The 20703-nt window shown below is 38.7% G+C and overlaps 1 protein-coding gene across 2 annotated transcripts in view; it reads right to left on the reverse strand.

Moving 5' to 3' along the window:
* Nucleotides 1–10461: 10461 nt before the first annotated feature.
* The window catches only part of MPP7 (membrane protein, palmitoylated 7 (MAGUK p55 subfamily member 7)), a 134378-nt gene continuing 124136 nt past the window's right edge, over nt 10462–20703 (reverse strand). For both annotated transcript variants that reach the window (XM_004693051.2, XM_012732657.1), the window contains 5 exons: nt 19326–19406; nt 16153–16246; nt 15016–15124; nt 13116–13259; nt 10462–11906 (listed from right to left, as the gene is read on the reverse strand). In XM_004693051.2, the coding sequence (XP_004693108.2) occupies nt 11727–11906; nt 13116–13259; nt 15016–15124; nt 16153–16246; nt 19326–19406 (608 nt within the window). In that variant the 3' untranslated portion in view covers nt 10462–11726. The remainder of the gene's footprint in view (nt 11907–13115; nt 13260–15015; nt 15125–16152; nt 16247–19325; nt 19407–20703) is intronic.

The following is a 20703-nucleotide window of genomic DNA, read 5'->3' on the forward strand; positions in this document are numbered from 1 at the left end:
ATGTCTAGAAATGTTAACTTCTCCGTGAAAATAAGACCACTCAAATCTTGTTAAATTGATATTGTATTCATTGTGCTTCTTAATGCCCACGTTCATTCCAAAGGACTTATAAAATGAAATCATCAAGAAGTTCCCAGCTGCACAAGTCTTTTGAAACTTTTCTGTCATAACAGAGTCTGTGTTACACATTACAAAAATACGCAAGGGGGCTTAAAGATAGTTTAACAAAAAGACTAGAAAGGGAGAATAGCCAGGTGGCTTTTTAAGTGTGGAACATAATAAAACGGTGTTTGGAAAGTATTATACCAAGATGTAATAACTAGAAAACAAGAAAGTCCATTTATAAGCCCAAGCACAACTTTAAATCATAAATAGAAGAAATGTTGAGAATGCAAAGGAAAACTTACAACACGAACAAGTATTAAATGTGAAACAAATAGCTGAAGCACCTTCTGATAACAAATAGTAATAGGTCATAACCTGGACCCAGCCTTCTGAAGCTCTGTGCTAAGACTTTGGATTATAAACTACAGCCATCAGGCCCACTTGGGGGAGGGGGGGTAGAAATCAGTTGGTATTTAAAAGAGAGGGATAGAAAGCAGGAAATTGGTTACCTAGGGGAAGGCAGAGCTAAAATTCCTGACAGCAGACAGGACACTAACACTACTCTAGCCAGATCTTAACACCACCAGCAGGAAGCCAGCGCCACTCCTAGACCAGAAAAAGGAAGCAAAGGGAGGTCACCGGTGGGACAAAGAGGCTTTCCAGTTGTGCCAGATTCAGGGACAGATGCAAACAGGAGCAATCCCCTCCTTCTTTACCCTCCTCCCTTGGGTATCTGCGCTGGCTGTCTCCAGCTTGGAGACTAACTAGCCTGCAGGCTCATCCCTCTTGCAACACAGAGCAGAGCTGGGGGAGGGGAAGGAGGGAATTCCAGAGCAAAGGGCTCAGGAGCAGCACCAGCACTGTCTGCATGGCATGGGCAGACACAGGCCCTCCCTACCTTGTTTTTCAGTAAGAGTGCCCACTGCACCGCCCTGAGATGACCACAGGACTCTCTTGCCGTATTGATTTACCCCAACTGTTCCTTGGGTCTTGTCGGCATTGCTCTGCTGCATCACTTAAAGTAATATTTCACTTTGGCCTTTCATATTTTTTAAAGGGCCCATTTGGCCTATAGTCTGGGTGTCCTGCTGTAAGTCATCCACTGGCCTTTGGGCACAGCACACTTTTTAACAAAATCACAAGCAGGGTAAGTGAAAGTCCAGCTGGCACTAGCCAATGAGGGGCATGAAGAAATCCGTGGGGTATTAAAACGTCTCTGGAAATGTCATACCTGGAAAAACAAAACAACAACAACTTGCATTTCTCAGAATTTTTCTGCAGGCAATCAGCATTTCATCTGGTTAACTTTTTAATCCACTTTGACACACTTCAGTTAGCCACACAGCAAGCCAAGAGGCTGCTCTTTGTATCCGTTTGAAAACAAACAGAAAACCAAATCCAAATAGTAAAAGAACCCCGTTAGAGTGTATAAATTAAAAAGAAGGGTCAGGGTGAACTTGAGGCAAGCGTTGACCTAGAGCCCAGTTTCATCTCCCAGATCCTGTCTCCATCATTTTTGGCTTCACGGCTGCAAGATGGCAACCGGCCACCTGCAGGGGAGCATTCTCTCTGCTCAACACGAGGCCTGCACACCACCAGCATTTATTGACTAGGTGTGGGCTTCTTTGCCAATACCAGTCCCTTAAAAATGCAGTGGTTTCCTCATTCTCTGGATGCTAATGTATAACCTAACATGTCTGAAATGGATGTAGGAAGGAGAATGTTTGTACCTACCGATAGTCACTGTCATCAGAAATCCCACCATTCTGTTTTCTCTGGCAACAATCTCAACTTGTGGAGAAGAGTTAAAATTTTCCAGCCTTAAAAGGCTTCAGAAGACTAAGCACAGGCCTTGGGTAGCTAGTCCTATAGAAAAGTTTCTCTTAGCCAAGCTAGACAGTAGAATTCACTAACCAAGTTGGTAAGAATATTTGCTGGTCAATTTAAATGCAAAAGGCAACATGGAAGAATACATAGATATAGGGAAAGCAATTTAACTCATCTCTTCAGTACTTTAGCATGAGATCAAGGCTTTTTCTTCAAGTGTGGGTCTTCCCCACATAAAGCTTAGTCATAACACACTGAGGCATCTCTAATTTAGTTGTTTTTTTAAATGTAGAGTGAAAATTTAAAGATCATTGTGATGCATAGGAGAGACAAATCCTTTTTAAACTGTTATACTTTTCCCTGTTTTTATAACTTGAGGATAATTTTTAAGCAGTTAATTTTTTATCAGGTCTGTACAGCATTTAATTTGGCTTTTATAGAAAAAATCCTCTATTGTCATACTTCTAGTTCCTTCTGTAATTCTATAATACTTATGTAATTACAATAAGCATATCTGGTATAAATAAGGAAGAGGGGAACTAAATTGGCTAACCCTAAGTCATGTACAGTGTTGTAAACCAATGTTACCTCAAGTAAGGAGGAAGAACTGAGGGGGACAGGGAAGATAAATCAGTCTACGGGGCAAATACATCGCCCAGGCATCCACCAGGTTCTGGATCTTCACCATGACGACAAACAAAATCGAGCTGCACACTGCCAGATTTGTCATATTTTGACTCATTTGACACTATGCCCAGATGTGACCAGCTCTAAGATTCAAGCTCAGGTCTCGCGCATGACACGGTTATCCCCGAGGGCTCAGCTCTCCCTACCCACAAGGTCTAAGGAGCCACAGCTCGTAAGAAACGGACCTCAACACTCTTCTTTGTCAGGATTGCTTTGGCTCTTTGGGGTCTCTTGTGGTTCCATCTGAACTTCAGTAATGCTTGCTTTATTACTTTGAAGAGGCCGTGGGAGCTTCAGAGGCCCTGCACTGACTCTATATGCTCCTTGGGTGGGAAGGCTGTTGGAACAATGTTTGTTCTTCAAACCAGGAGCCCTTTCCTGGAGTCTTCTTGTATTTATTACAAGTGTCTCAGAGTTTTCATCATATGGGCCCTTTGCTTCCTTAGTTTACACGCAGGTATCTGTTTGTTTCACTTGTGAATGGGCTTCCCGGGTTTCTTTCTCTTCAGATTCAGTATCTGCATATATGAACATCACTGATTTCTGTAGATTGGTTTTGTACCCTGACACTTAGTACTGATTTTTTTTTTAATTTCAGTTAGTATTTTAGTCAATAAGGTTTTCTGTGTACATTATCATGTCATCTGCAGATGATGAAAGTTTTACTCCTTCTTTCCCTATTTACAATCCTTCTATAGCCTTCTCTTGCCTGATTGCAACAGCTAGGACCTGACTCCAGCCACCATTAAGGCTAGAAAGCTGGCTGACACTTCATTCATTGTCCCCTGGAGATGACTTTAGAAAGACGAGCTTGGCTTCACTTATATTTGGGGGTTAAAAATTATAATTAGAATGGAAGGCATTCTATTGATTCTGGTATCTGGAGTTAACTTGGTAGAGATCACCCGACAGGGACTTTTGAGCACCCGTCAATGAATTTGTGCTTTGGCATTTCTCATCTTATTTCTAGCTGCCTAAGCTAGATCTCTCATTCTGTTTGGAGAACATGTTTGCCTAGCTCATTTTAGAGAAGCCAAATAGACTCTGGAGAGCAGAGAATGGCTGGGAGAGCAGGTAGCTGTACCTCAACTGCCTGTCAGTGGTTCACAGTGTGGAGTCCTGGGGCCAGCAGCATCAACCTTACCTAGGAACATGTTAGAAATGCAAGTTCTCAGGCTCCATCCCATACCTACTCAATCAGACATTGAGGTGTGGGGCCAGGGATCTGTGTTTTAATCGATTCCACGTGATACTACCATGGGGAGCTCCTCCTTTCCCTGATCTCTGCAGCCCAGACCAGGGGTGCGTGTAAGTGTGCATGTGTGAAAGGACATGTACTTGTCCAGCTAGAGTCAATGTCAGGATTTTATTAGAAGCTCCCAGAAGATTCCCGTTCTTCCAGATGTCTTGGAGTCAGTTCCTTGTACAGCTGGTTTATAATCCCGAATGGAGAGCTTGTCTGAGAATGAAGCCGGTGCAGGGAAGAAAGCCCGGGTGCTGGGCCAAATGTTGTGCCTCAAAGAAAGAACTGATACTGTTGCTGGAGTCCTGACACCAAGCCAGGGCTGCCCCGGGCTATCCAGACATCCATCCACATGCAAAAGTGGATTAGCCTTTGAGTGATGCCAGTTTGGGCTGGGCATCTTAACACTTAAATCTGAAGGAATTCTAAGGGATGCAACATGCAAATGTCAGTCTGTGCCAGTCTGAAGATGGGCACTTTTTTTAAAGCCGCTGAACTAAGAGAACTCACTTTTAGCAGAGAATCTGTCTTGTCTCCTGCTTTATGAATAAAACTGAGATCACTTGCAAGTTGTCTTTTACCTGACCCTTCATTATTTCTCTATATAATTTCTATAGTCTCTCTATAAATGAAACCATATTTATCTTTTTTTTCTGACTTATTTCGTTTAGCATAATCCCTTCCAGCTCCATCCAGGTTGCTGCAAATGGCAAACTTGCAAGCTGACCGTACTGGTACCACAGCAGTTTTCATTTCTTATCCTTTAAAAATTATGTTCTGGGAGTCTATCAGCTTGGTATTTTAATACTTAGGTCTGTGGTAATGTCTACGATTTTACTCAATTTTACTACTTTTAAAATATTAACCTCAAGATAGTTTCTTCTCCAGTAATCTGTTCATAGCAGAGTATCTCCAAGGACACTGATTTACGCTCAGCTGCACGTTAATCATCTCACAATAGATTACAACAGGACGAACAGTGAAACTCACAGAAGCAGCTGAATGGACATGCATCTGAAGTAGCCATAATCCTAATGGCCCTTTTCTAGAAGAGAAATTCTAGAAGTTCGCTTTTGCTATTCTTAAGTGAAACCCATAGATGTGTAAGCTGCATAATTAAAAAGAAACCCCACTGTCAGGGAGAAATTAAGAGGCGAGCAACTGAAAATCATTCACACTCTTGACACATTGATTCTCAAGCAGTACTTCCCTGGGGACAACACAGTCACCACCACATGCACACCAGTGGGCCACACTGGGGACTTGGCTGCTACCAGTGGCATTGCCTTTAGTGACCCGATGCTGCAAAATGGTGAAAAGGCTTGGTAAAGTTCTAAAGAAAATGAAGTACAGTCTTCCTTTGATTTATATGGTAGTGCATTCCTGGAAAATTCAGTGTATATTCTAACCTAGCCAAAATACGACTCATGTTATTCTTTCCTGAGTTGCTCGAGCCAATGTTTATTTATTTTTTTTCCTTAGAAAAGCTTTTACAGCTACAGATTTTCCTGAGTTCAGTGGTAGTCATATTTCATAGATTCTGATAGCTTCATTGTTGTTTGCTGAATAATCTGAAATTTTTTATTTTGATGATCAGATTACTTTAAAATTTAAAAAATTTTTCTAGGTGGTCTTTCTTCGGTTACTGTTATTCATTTTTAATTTTATTGGACATAAAGCATAATTTGAAGTATTTAAAAAATTCAAACTGTAATGAGGTTCTCCTTGTGGCCTACCTCAGGACTCTGAAGAACCCTTGAACAGAGTAATCTGCTCACTGGACAAAGGATGCTATGAGATGAGGTAAGAATTAGGGTATTTGGTCATTCTATTCTCATTTTTTCCCTCAGGGTCTATCAGAAGTGCCTTAAAAATAACCAAAAATTGTAGTTTTGTTGATTACATCTCTTGACCATTATTGCTTTCTTTTGTGACTTCTACTATGGATTACTAAAGAATGATTTTTTACTCAGACAAACAATGAAGTCAGTTTTGCTACTATTTTTGTGCCCCCCTGTGGTCTGGCATCGTGGTCAATCCTCTTAAATGTTCTCTTCTGGAAGCATATGATCAATAACAGTTTTGGAAAGAACTGAAAAGCTGTCTCTTAATACATGAGTTGATACCACTTAAATTTGCAGTAAGATTCACCTGGTCTTGTTTCTGTCATCTCATTTAATGGGTTCTCCTATTTATTCCTCTTTGTAGTTCTCTTAGTCCTATAGGTGACTGCAAATTCTTTTAAAAATAGCAATTTAACTCATATTTATGGACATTTCTTTTGCTTCCTTCCTTTTCCATCTTCAGTTGTTTTGGTATCCTCCAGGTCCCCAGGTCCCTAATTGCACTGTTTCTGTAGGTTACTATTTTATGTTATGTATGTCTTCTTTAACATTTTTAGCAATTATTTTATAACCAAGGATATTTAATATACTTCTGTTTAGATCTTTTCTGTATTTTATGGTTACCAAAAGCTCCTATACTGTCTGATACAGAGCGAAAGTCTCAGAGGATGGAACGCTTTGATATTACTCTTGTCCAAATCAAGTTAAATAAATATTACTTTGTTCAAACTGGTAGACTCACAACCATGATAAATTTGTAAATCCAAACAACTTTCTGCAAACTTGAGGTTTTTTTTTTTAAAAAGATTTAGTTATTTATGCATACAGAACTGGGGTACAGGCCAAAGGTGCAGGGGCGGTGAGAGGATTCACCAGAGACAGAGTGGGGAGCAGGACAGGCCAACTGTCAAAGTACTCTGCTGAAGGGATCAGCGCGTCAAGAGAGGTCTGTTGTACCATGTGGTCACCTCCAGGGCGGGGATCGAACTCATGCTGAAGTGGCTTTAGCTTCTTAGTGCTGTGCTTTCACCCACTGCGCCACCAGGGAGGACTCACCAATGAGTTTTAAAGTTAAATTCTTATCCATAACGAGGAAAAAGAGTGGAAGTCAAGAAAAAATTTAAATGGAGTCTCTTGCTCAGTCTGTCCCATAACCCCTACAGTGTTTTAAAGTTCAGCAGGGAATGTGACAGCTGAGCAACAGGACCAGCGCTGGTGAGTGAAAGTGAATCCTGGCAGTGATGTGAGTTGCTCATGAATAAAGCTTTTGATTAGAAGTGGTTGAAGCAGAGAAAAACAAAACAACAATTTAACAGTGATAATCCATCAATATTATTTTTCCAACTTTATTGAGATAACTGACGTAAAACATACGCTGTCAGTCCATGATGATGAAATGATAAACGTATATATCACAAAATATTATTCACATGTTAATCAAAAACTCTGTCATCTCACATAATTAGTTTTTTGCTAACAAGAGATCTAGTCTCGTAGCAATTTTAAGTTTTTAATGCAGCACTACTGTCATTACACTATACACTAGACACCCAGAATTTATTTATCCAATATCTAGAATTTGGTATCCCTTGCCCAATATTTGCCCATTCCCCCATCTCTTAGCTGCTAGAAACTACCATCCTACTATTACTAGTTCAGCATTTTAAGGTTCCACATGTGAGAACATCCAGTATTTGTCATTCTTTGTCTAACTTATTTCATTTAGAATAGTGGTCATAAAGGCCTCCCATGTTGTCACAAGTTAGGGCTTCCTTTGTTTTGTGGCTAAATAATTACATCCCATTATTGATTTAATAAATGCATTATGTACACACCCCCACACAGAGGAATATTATTTAGCCATAAAGTAAAAAGATGGGTCCTTACTATCCTCTGGTTTAGGGTCAGGATTAATGTTGTCAGGCAGGAAAGCCTCACATACAAGCAACTCCAACAGAAGCATGGGGGAAGGATCATCAAAGAAAGATCTTCAATTCATTCAGTTACAACTTTAAATCAGGGAAGCAAGATTTTTCTTATAGTTCTTCCAGTAGAAATTGCCTGGCATTAGGTAGTATGATCAACTTAGATGTGCCTGCAAAGAGTAGGCTGTCAAGATTGACTCAGGCCAATTATGATTAAATGCTAAGGATGGGACTCAGACTAAACAAAACTGCCTATTAGTGCCATATGTTGTTTTTTTTTTATTTATTCGTACAGAACTGGGGTACAGGCCAGAGATGCAGAGGGTGAGAGGATTCACCAGAAACAGAGTGGGGCATAGAACAGGCAGATCGATGAAGTACACTGCTGAGGGGAGCAGTGGGCGGGCCAGGAGAAGTCTGCCTCGCCATGTGGATCTCCTCTGGGGCAGGCGGGGATCGAACTCATGCAGAAGTGGCTTAAGCTTCTTTGTGCTGTGCTTTAACCCACTGCGCAACCAGGGAGGGCCCAGTGCCATACGTTTTTATATGCTTCTGTTATTAGTCACTGTTTGAAGATTAACCTACTCATACAATAATAGATATATCAAGTTGTATCTGAGGAAAGCAACAGTATTTGCAGAAAACTCCTTGTAAACCACATGTAGAAAAAGATTGAATGTTCATCCCTCTACTCACCTGTTTCTGGCTTTGGCTCAAGTTATAACAACACTAGGAAGCACAACAGTGAAAACAGCATGGAGTGGAGGAAACCAGACCAAGAGTCAAACTCTGACTGCAGACTTACTCACCATCGTCACCTTGGGAAAGGCACTGAAGCCCTGCCGTCAATTTTCTCTACTGTAAATATGAAGGAGCTATCTTTCATATAGAATAGTTGAGAGGTTAAATGAGATAATGTGTGTAAATCAAACAGATATTTGATGATTAGTAAGTACATATTGCTCTGACAGTGACTAAGCCTATAAAGGTGTGTGCACATTAATTTAGATGTTATAAAAGCAAAATATATTTTGAACTCAGTTGTTGAACTGTATCTGAGCAAAAACTGGGAAAGAAAGTGTGGTGGTAGAAGGCATTAATATAATGAAGGCACATTTCTTTCACAATGATTCTATTGCATTTTGTGGCTAAAAGTAAGAATTAGTTCACACTCCAACTGAGGACCATCCAGGCCACCATGATTCTTGACCACTGTAGATAACTACACTGTATGGGAAGAGAAAGACAGTGCATTCCAGCTGTTTGAGAACCTTGATGAAACTAATAAATGAAACAAATACAAAATTTACCTTTAGACAGAGCAAGTTCAAATAAATCACTAGCTATGAGCAGAAAACAGATTTGTCTTACCATGGTGAACAGCGTAACAGATAACCATGTACAAAAAATTTTAAAACATACTTTGAAGATACTTTATTACAAGCAAAGGTTTCCTATTACATGTATTTATAATTCCTTACTAGTCAAAAAAATAAATAAATAAAATCTCTATCTTTGGGAAACTTTTCACAAATTTTGTAAAACTGAGAAGTTTACATGTTTGTTGATTTTAAGTAATTACAATTTAGGCTCATTGAATCATGACACAATGACAGAGAAGTCAGTCTTAAAGATCTCAAGAGCATCTACATCAGTAAGCAAAACAATGTAAGAAATGGTATTTCAATTTCAACTCTTTGTTTTTAGCTGACTATAATCTGTTATTCATGGAAAGTCAGAATTCCCTTGGTGATCTTGAATTTTAAATATATGTACTGAAAACCAACATTCACCCTTCGCTCAGAGAGTGGCTTGACACTGTGCTGGGGGGCAGGCTGCTCAAAGATCTAGCACAGTGAAGGACACACAGACCTTGTCTCTACTGGAGGAGGAGGCTGGATGTGAACAAAGTACAGAATGAAGGGTCCTATGCTGCAACTATCAATAAGCTCTTGGCCCACCTTATTAAATTTTAACCAAGTCTTTCTAACAGCAAGCATCAAGATGGCCATGTAAACATCACTGTGACTCCATGTACGCTATCTGGGAAAAGATTTCTCAAATTGCCAAAGTGCCCCCTTTTTTATTTTAAAATTACGGTTCATCTCTAGCTTAGAGAGGGAGCAAAGGTCTGGAAGTTATATATTTTTTAACACTCCTATCACTTAGACCATCAACAAAAAGGTTTGTCTTGACCACTTCCCACTGTTTCTACAGTAAAGAATATAGGCAGTTATTTCAAATGAAAAAAAAAATGTAAATTCTCCAAAATGAAGAATGTAGAATGTTTAAATATTCTACATTTCCCATTACAAGAAGTCTTGATTTGTAGGTAATTTTAGTCAGTATTCAAAGGGGAGAACATTCTTTCCAAACCATCTATGTAAGACTTGGTTTCTAAGACCAGCAACACAACTTAAAAGCTTGTCTCAGCTATGAAGACCCTTCTCCTTCCCCCACTTTTAAAACACTAAATGGCTTACTGTTTGGTGAATAGACTTAAAACTCATTTGGATTATGTTGTTAAACAACATTAAGTCAGATTATCTACTTTGGTGTATCAAGCCGTGGGAGTCCTATTTACCTTTGTCTCACAAGAAGCCCACTGGCTAATGTTAGCCAGTGAGCGGTGCATACAAATACACACGTGCACCTTTCTGTGTACAAAGAAAAGTCAAGTATTTACATGGAATGTTGACCCTGACTTAAAAAACTACTATTTTAAAGTATGACACTTTTACATATAATCAATTTATTTTATGAAGAGCCCATTTGATAATTTAAAAAATATGCCTTTTCAAATATTTCATAAATATATAAAATTTCACTACATTCTATTTTTTAAACATAACATCTAAACTCTCTTTACAAATCAACAAAAAATAATCTTTTCTGTTTGCAACTCACAGATGCAATGATTCAAGATTGGCAAGTCTTACAACATGCAAGAATGGCAGGACATTTTATACAACTTACAGACATGTCTAGTATTTTGAATGATATAATTTGTTTGCTAATGATTTGTAGTATCAAAGAAAACTGACAGATCCCATCTAAATATTTACAATGTAGGAATTCTTATTAAACTTCTTTTAAAATGCCAAGGTTACAATGGTATCTGTCAATTTTAAGAATTTTTATGAAGATGAAAAATAAGTTAACATTGTATGAAAAGTTTTCTAAAATATATCTTATTGCAAATTAAATATATGGTGTCCAGTTTGCACATATTTGAAAATGATCACATTTTCCATAACTGTATCAGTAACTTTTAGAATAATAATCACATTTTTATAGTTTGCTGGGAAATTCAGTTAGTTAAAAAACAAACAACTTTTTGGTGACACCAAATTTGTCATATGAGGATTTACCAACAGAAGTGGCCTTTGTAATTATTATTTGCTCCAAGACAGTGCCAGGCTTACTAAATCTGACACAGTCAGGAAAAAATTTTAGGTAGATATATACTATTTTTTAAAGTCGATTTCCCTTATTAAATGTGTTAAGTCACTGATAAGTATTCATAAGGTCTTCATAATATTCCAAGACCACTTACACTAAGGCAAATTTTTGGTAATTTCTGATGGTTTTTAAATGCATATATCATGAGTATTGTGTATGCATAGGAGGAAGGCTGCACTTTTGGAACAGAAAGAGGATTCCTCCTTAGTCTATAATGACACACCCAGAAAACAGCTTTCTAACAGAAGATGTTCTAGGCTGTCAGGTTAACACCACCTACAACCACTAATATACAGACTTGATGGCAGATGTCTGAGACCAGTGGAAGTACTGAATTCCAGCATATATTCCCTAGCTCACTCTCTCTCACTTCATCTTAGAAAAAAGCTACATCCGAAAGACTTAATGGAGGCTTAATGCTTTGTTCAGAATACAGTGCACAGCAAATTCTGATTTTGGAGCTAACACTCAAATGCTATATTTGAAAAAATTACAAACAAACCAACATCAAATTTAACAGATTGCACATCTATTGACTATGATGTAGATAAAAAAAAAAGTCCCAGTCACCAAAATGGAAGTTGATTTAATCATGCACTCTGCAAAAAATATGAGTACAGAAACTTTCCTTAGTTATGAATGTAACCAGCTCACCGGGACCCAATGGGTATCTGTCTCCAATTTGTCAAATGTTGTTTTTAGCTCATTGAATGCCATGGTGAGATCATCATTTATTATAATTTTGTCAAACAGATGACCATACTGGCTTTCCATTATTTGTGCAGATTTAATCATTTCTTGAAAATCTTCTTCCTTACAAAACAAAGTATTTAAAAAAAAAAAAAACAATTAACCAGGCAACTCCATCACCTCATAGCAATGCCAACATTACACAACTGGTCGACCTAGTGTTGTACAGTATTCACTCATTTACCTCAAACAGAACTGGAAACTATCCTCCTTAACTACAAGTTTTCTAAAAGTCGTAATTTCTAATGAATCTTGGTGACTGACTTGTAGCTAAACTGCACTGCTCTGACCAAAGTCAAAAGTCACACCTGACACGAACTTCAGGACAGGCAACCAATTTACTGTACTTCAGTGTTCAATAGCTATTGGGGGAAGGAGGACAGACCTGCTCACTCTGATCCCTTGGTTACATTATTTATGACTGTTCATCACAAGAAATTTAAAATGTAAAGTAGCTGTTCAGAGTTGAGCACAGCCATAAAAGGCCAGTTTATGTCCTCTCTATGCATCATCAGACGCCACTGGCTCAGGGGTCCTTTACATGCTTTTGGAAACAGGGAACATTTTAGTTTGTTGTAGGATTTAAGAATATATGATCATATACTGTGTCAGTGAGTCAAGCCCTAAGAATGCCATCATTTATTATTTTCACTGAAAAACTTTTAAATTTATAATAAAATAAATCTTTACCCTGCAACATACTGAAGCAATTTCAGAGTCAACATCTCAATGTCACAGAAGAATTCACAAGAGAAAATTAACTTCAACGTCAATCAAAAGCCCTTAGTAATTAATAGCATGTGACAATACCTGTTCAGTGTGGATATGAATGTTAGTATTTTAGAAAAAAGGTATGTGTCAAATACTGGCAACCAAAACCAATCACTTACAAATTAAGCTAATGATGAATTAATTAAAAGAGGAGAAGAAAATGCTCTTGGTATTTCTTTGCTTTTTTACTTTTGATCTAAAAGTAGAGTATACTTCGCTTAAAAACAAAATTTTCTCCATTTTAAAAAGGCTAGTTTGAAAATTAATTGCTCTCATATTGATGTAAGTTTGCATAATGGCATATGAATAGCTTTTAATCAGTGTCATATAAATGTCCACAAAAAGTAATTACAGAGTAACCACTGGGATGTCCCACCTAAATCCAGTCTATCTTTTCAGAATTTCGGGACCAATGGCCATCCGTCACAGCTTTCCCACAGCAGCTGCCACTGCCACTGCTAGTGCACTGCTGCCCTCTGTCCCCAGCAGCCTCACACTTACTGTAAAGGGCTTCGGAGCCGCGGGTTCATCTCTGCTAGAAATAATCTTTGCATTTTTTCTTGTCTCCCTCAAACGCTCGATTGATGGAGGCTTTATAAATATCACGTAGGGCTTAAATTCTAGTGTCCTTAAATGTTTCACTGTCTGCAAGGAAGAAAATAAGTTTTCTTACATTTCTTCATACTATCATGAATGAGTTTCATAATAAAATTGACTTTTCTTCCTTAAAATTATTTTCTAATTGGCCCTGCCTGGAGATGCAATGGGTTAAAACACAGCACTCAGAAGCTCATCACAGCTGCCTCAGCACAAGCTCCATCTCCGCCAGGAAGGTGACCCACATGGCACAGTAGACTTCTCCTGCCCTGCCGGCTGCTCCCTTCATCAGTGTACTTCATCTATCTGCCTGTTCTGTTCTACACGCTGTCTCTAGTGACTCCTCTCACCCCAGCACCTCTGGCTTGTACCCCAGTTCTGTATGCATAGATAAATAAATCTTTAAAAAATTATTTTCTAGGCAGTCGGTAGGTCTTTAAATATATTATTCAATCAGTTGTTGACGATTAAGTCTAATAAATCCCCCTAAAGAGATGGAAAACGTAACTTACTTTAAAAAGGTGTTTTGAAATATGTCATAATTAATATTGAACAGAAGTGGCTTTAAAATACCATAAAATTGATTTTTAAATCAAATACCTGAAAGACGCTACGGGTTCACTGCACAAATATCTTACGGCCACCCCAGCCTCATCCTGATTGCAGACTCAGGCTGTTCTTTTTTTCATTCTACCCTCAGCCTCTTGCTTTCCACGAAGCTTGTCAGCATTTCCACCTCGAGTGCTTTATGTTATCTACACTACGCTTCTGGGACACGTCTATGACCAATGGTGGCTGACAACGGAGGGTGAGAGTTGAAGGCTATTCTCAAACTACGAGCCAGGACCTCTCCAGAAGATGACTATAAATCATAAACTCCACTGAAAGGCGGGGCGGACAGGTTACGTGTGGGAGAGATGGATAAGGTGTTAGGCGTGGGGTAACGGGACGAGGCGCTGGTGAGGCCGTGCTAACGTAAACTTTCCACCACGCCGAGGGAGTCGGCAACAACTGGGCCCAGCGCAGGAGTGGGGAGGTTCTGCCACAGCCGAGCGGCCCACCCACAGCGGGGTCTGAGCTAAGAGCCAGTGCTGCTGGTTCCTGCGACTCTTCCTCCAGATTTATCTTTCTTCAGAGGAATGAAGGGTTTTCCAGATCATGCTGGTAGCCTGAGGCTGTGCACCTTTGGGTGCAACCATTAGAGGGAGAATCTGTGGCCTCTGAGTGACAAGAAAGTGCTGTGGTTTGAATTTCTGCTGGAGAAATTGTGGCATGACAGGGAACTGAATGATTTTCTCCACTCTCACTTTCAGAGTTCACAGAAGACCCCACCACACCAGGAGTGCAGCCCGACAGCTAAGATAGGCCCTCATGTGGGCCAATTCCTGTGAATGCCCCCCATATTATTTGGGAGGTTATACACCTAGGATATACCCAGAACTAAAATCAAAGGAGGAGGACCAAGAACCAAATGTACATTGTTAAAAATCATGAATATTTATAATGACATCACATGTAAGAATACATTATATACATCGTGTAATGTCTTTTTTAAAACGGTATAGAAGAAGTAGATATTCTTGGTAGTGACAGAATATATGTAAGAGTTAAACACAGGTCTCTAATTTCTAAACCTTTTCTAATTCACCAAAGTTATCTTAGATTGCACTGAAATGCTCTTGTCATCTTAGGAAAACCATATATAAGCCAAAAGTAGGTAGACTTCAAGTTTGCCTGATATTAAAAGGCTCACAAGAAATACAAGAAACTACACAGGCTGTTGAATAGAACATAGTTTACTTACATGAGGCTGAACATCCAACAGACAAACTTTATTTTTAGCTAGGACAGACCGAACTGAGTCTATGCTGGTGCCGTAGTAGTTGTTTTTATATTCACCATATTCAATAAACCTGCAGAAAATCAGACATGCATCAGAATCATCTGTGAATTAAATAGAGATATGCAAGACATAATTCATATGTATGAAAGATATTTTTGCTGAACATATAATTTTTTACCATCTAATAAAATAAGCAGGGCCAAGCACTTCAGAATGTCAATTTTAAAAAATCTCCTATTTTACTTTCTCAAATCAGTAACACTTGCTTGTATTACAGTTAAGCAGAAAAAAAGTACTTTAGTCCAGCAGGACTCTAATGTTTTCCATCACCTCTTTTTCAGAACTAATGCAATGCAATAAAACAGTGAATAAGCCAAACAATAGAAACTACTGAAATTTCACTGCACACTACAGAATAACCAAGTGCAGCTTTAGAACTACAGGAGGAGCTGTGTGGTGGCTAATGGAACCAAGGCAGCAGATTATGTGCTATAAAAATGCAATCACTGCGCCAAACTTGAAAAAAGCATTTTGATGTTTCAATAAAATTCCACAATCCTACATTAAAACACGCATTGCTCCCTGACACTCTGAAATATTCATGGTTCAGCAAATGGAAAACCTGGTGAGAGGGAACTGAAGCTAGCTACAGAACTCTTTTGCAAGCGAGACGATTAACATTATTCATTTCATAAAAGAGCCAGGGAGAGGGTGTGTGTGTGCGCAGAAGAATGAACAGATAGGGATCTGTTACAAAGTTGTTAATGTTTAACATCATACTTTATCCAAATTATGTTAAGATTCAACTATGAACTGGACAGGGATCACAACAGCACACGAGCCACCTTCCCACATTCTTCAGAATAATTCCTAAGCATTTAATTTACCAGCAAAAATAGTTCCAGGTAATTTTAAAAATTACAGACCAATACTCCTAACAACTACTGTTTGAGTTATCAGCTTTTATCAGTTTCAATTATTATAAAAATTAAAATACATTTCAAATGGAAGGGTACCCTCTATTACCTAAAATGAGACATAGAGTAACCTGCTTAAAAACAATAGTCACATGCAAATTCTTTAACATCTTCCACATACTTGTTATTTTGCACATCTGTCTCAAACAAATGCTTGGAAATGAAAATGTATTCAACACCATCACTCTCCTGGCTTCTTCTTGCTCTGGTGGTGTCTGGAATTTAATTAAAAAGAGTTCAGAGGCCCTCCCTGGTGGCGCAGCGGGTTAAAGCACAGCACTGAGAATCTGAAGCCACTTCCGCATGAGTTCGATTCCCGCCTGCCGCCTGCCCCGGAGGAGACCACATGGCGAGCCAGACCTCTCCTGACCCGCCCGCTGCTCCCCTCAGCAGTGTACTTCGTCGATCTGCCTGTTCTGCTCCCCACTCTGTCTCTGGTGAAGCCTCTCACCGCCCCTGAGCCTCTGGCCTGTACCCCAGTTCTGTATGAATAAATAAATAAATCTTTAAAAAAAAAAAAAAAAAGAGTTCAGAAACATTGATAGCAACCACCTTAATAAGAACACTTAACAAATTGACATGCATTTTTCTTAAACAAGATCTTAAGACTTACATAAAATTAGCTAATAAAATACAGTAAGCTATATTACTTCATATTTTCCAACAAATTCAAGTGATGTTGATTTGAAGATGGACACAAAATTAAGTTGCACTTGTGTCTGTGCTATTCATCATTTTGAAAGCTGGTATCGTAATTAAATATATTTACACTCTTGTGGAAAACTCCTTTCTTTTGCAAATAACATGCTTACTAACATGATTTACTGATTCTCATCCACTGAAATAAGTCTAGTCTCCATTAGGTTCTAAAGTAAACTCTAAAACTACTTCGCCATCTCCCTGTCCGGCACACAGCAGGCACACCATCAATTCCTTGTCTGAATAACTGAAAAAAGCCAAAGGCCTTTATGTGCTATTCATTGCTCTTTTCCAAAATTATAAACATCTTCTTGGAATATTACCAAGTTTCCAAACTTTCAGTAAGTCTATCTAGTTATTTGCTATTGAGTTATAATAGAACAGAAAATATCGGACCTAATTATTTGCTCATTATGATTAAGCTAAATTACCTCAGTCTGATGCAATTTTACTACTGAAGAATGCTAGTATTCGGCTGCAGTGAGATAGCATGAGACTCTCAAAAGGTCAGTAACAATGAGGAATCGTGAATAAGAGATCTGAAAACTCTTGAGAAGGAGTTATGGGAAAGATGTGCAGGCTTAGCACAGGGCAGGCCTCTCACTGTTATCCAGGTAAGAACCCTGGAATCCATCAAGTATCTGATACCTAGGACAATACTTGTTAACTGTTGGATTGCTGTTAACTATTTTAATTTACTGAGACATCCTTTTGAAAGTCTGGTTATATACAGTCACTCAGATGAGTCGCTCATAGCCTCTAGCCTTAAAACAACACTGATGTTGTTTATCAAGGATGCAATTTCCCCAAAGCAGTAAATGAGACAGAAAACAGGCTTTGGCGACTGCTTACTTCCTAAAAGAAAATTTGTTGAAGTAAAATATTGAATATCATATTTAACCACAGTAACCATTTTTTTCTTAGTACTTATTTGTACTTTATTTTAGTTGTATCATTTTTTATTGAGGTAACATTGTTTTACAACACTGCCTCTGATTTAGGGGTATGTATAGGTTCACACACGGCACTCCAGATGTCACTCCACCGGGCCCGACCCTCAAAGACCCAACTACCCACTATCTATTCCAAGGTGCTCCCTATTCCACCCGCCCCTCTGGTAGTCTTACTTCCATGCCATACAACTACAATAGCCAAGTTATGGATGGCTGGTTATTGTTATTGTTGGTTGCTGTAACAACTTCTGAGCAAGCTATTATTTTAATAGTTGGATAAACTGAAAACGAAAGGGTACCTTGCCCTTGGTCCTTGGGTAGTATCAGACTCTTACAGAGGGTTCTGATAAACTAAGGTACGGGGACTGACCATCTTCAAAAGAAATTGGTTTTGTACTACTGATGGGCTAACAGTAAAAACTATAGTTGAAAGGAGCAGGTAGTGTTCTACAGGAGCAAGGACAGGCCAGTCTGCACACAGGTGACTGTCACCTATTGAACTCTGAGTAAGTCACAGGAACTTCCTACCCCATCTCCTCCTCTGGGGAAGGGGGGCATCTCCCATTGCATTCTATGGAAAGGAAGATGAAGTACATTATGACAACATTAATAAATACCCAAAAAAATTAATGTTTTTCCACTAGAATCTGTTTTTCCATCTTCAGGGTTCCTTTTGTAATTGCTCACCTGTAAACTTAACAATTGTTTTGTAAAACTTTCTAATTACCTATAGATTGAAGTTGTAAGAGAAGTGAATCATTAAAGGGAAAAAAGAATGAAAAACTAATCACACATTTCCACATTTTCCTTTACTTTCATCTCTGCTGGTGGAAACCAGCAGTGCTATAATGTATGGCTGAAAATGATTACAAACAATAATTTGGAAAAATGTAGTAACAAGGAGTAACTTGAGGTAATAGAAAGCTATAATCTTAAAATAAAGTTGAAATCTTCCAAAGCTGGAGAACATTGCTCAGGGCAATATACAAACGACTTTAACAAGTACTAAAACCACTTGAAAAAGCCAACATTTCAATTTAGTCTTTTAGATGACTTTCTAACATCAACATATTAAGTAGTCAAATGGCATTTATTCTGGAGATCAAAATGCTTCCAGCATCTCATTTCATTTGTAAGAATGCCTGTGAAAACCACTTTTATAAAAATAGAATCTAATTCGGTGTACTGAAGAAACCTGCCATACTTGGATTATATAGCCATGAAAGGACCAGTTAACACTACCTGCCAATTACTACATATAAAAAGTAATTAAGAAAAGTTTATATATAAGTAGTCCTCTCCACTTCTCTGTGGTTTGGTTCATTTAATCTTAAAGCTGGTAGAAAACTCTGGAAAACATTAACACTTATTTTAGGAAATAGAATAGTTTTACTTTTATTAGTAGAAAATTTGTCAATAATAATCCGATGCCATTTGTTAACTGAAATTTGCCTGAAGAATAGGAGAGTAGAGATGTTGTGATGAACGAGTATTTTGTCGATGATCTGTTGACACAGATTGTTGAACAGCTCTCCTAACGCCCAGGCCTTGGCTTCTTTCCCTGAGACAGGCAGAGACTGTCACTTCAGTTCTCGGGCACAGGAATACTGTGCCGCCGCCAGCGCAGTGGGAGAGGACTTACGGGGAACAGTCACACCGTAGTGCTGCGTGTCGCTGACCAGGAGCCTGCGCTTCAGTTCATTCAGACCCACTCCTACAGGACCTGGAAACAGGGAGCAGAAACCCATGACTAACCAAAACACCACACGACTTTCTTTAAGTGACAGCACTTCATAACTTGGAGAACACACCTACACCTGTGCACACCACGTGAAAAAGATCATCTGTAGTTAAGGGGCACACACGAAAAAGCTGGGGGGCTTCTGTTGCTATTTTAATTTTTAAATTTAAATCCCTACTTTTTCATGAAAAGGGCTAGAAATATTTATGCTTTAAATGAAATGTACTCAAGTGTACCTGAGTATGTTACTACTAAGTAATGGTACTCAGAGAGCTGAAAGAGTAGGTGCACCTAACAAGCCTTCATTACAAGTCTGGAGAGTCATAATACTCCATGTGAAATGTTTTTAGATCTTAATAAAAGAAAGCCTCTGAACCCCGATTTTACTTTAGATGGAAATCTAATTATGCATGTTAAATATTCAAAATCATTAGCCACAGTTATATTTGCCAAGATCCTTTCGTACCCTGTATATTTTCCTTGCTCCTTAAGTATTTGGAAGCTTGCATAAAGCTTACATATTTAAACTAATCAACCCATAACCCTTACATACTAAACACTACAATGACCAAGGCAAAGATACAGTAAACGCTGTGAAGAATTAAAGATTTTTGAACCCTGCTTTCAAAGAAAATAACTGGGTTGAGAGTCACAATGAATCATTCAGAGACTGGGAGCAAAAAACAGATTAAAATCAAAAGCTGGAGGAGCATTAAGTCCCAAGCGGTCAGCTTCTCACAAGGCTGCCATCAGATGCCACTTGGCCAGGGGTTCATGGACTGAGGAGAGCACAAGCTCTCAGCCCAGTCTGCTGAGCGGGGCCCCATCTTCACGGCCCTCACCTAGAACAGCATACTAAATACCTAACATTTGGTTTTAACATGCTTTTTGGAAAATACTTTTAAAGGTGGAAGGGAATATAACGTATCATCACCGAGATGTTTTAGTGCTAAAATGTGACCCTAGGGTAACACTTTTATAAAAGGAAGAGCAAATCATTTTTCTGATCAGGGCTCAAAGCTCCCCGCGGTCATATTTTTGCCATATTAATAATCTGGTTTATTTTAACAGACTGAACATGAAGTCCAAGAATAAAAATAATCCAATATTATGTGTACCTCCTTAATATGTATCTATCTGTTTCACAATTATTCTGAATGATTTTGAACACTCTAGGAAAGAACAACTTCAGTTTGAGGGACACCATGCTGCTTTTGCTCCTTCCATGTTCTCACACATGCTGTGGGAGCCCAGGAGCTGTTTCCTAAACAATGATTTT

This window comes from Condylura cristata, unplaced genomic scaffold (assembly GCF_000260355.1).
Source record: "Condylura cristata isolate star-nosed mole 26May11 unplaced genomic scaffold, ConCri1.0 scaffold00035, whole genome shotgun sequence".
Lineage (NCBI taxonomy): Eukaryota > Metazoa > Chordata > Mammalia > Eulipotyphla > Talpidae > Condylura > Condylura cristata.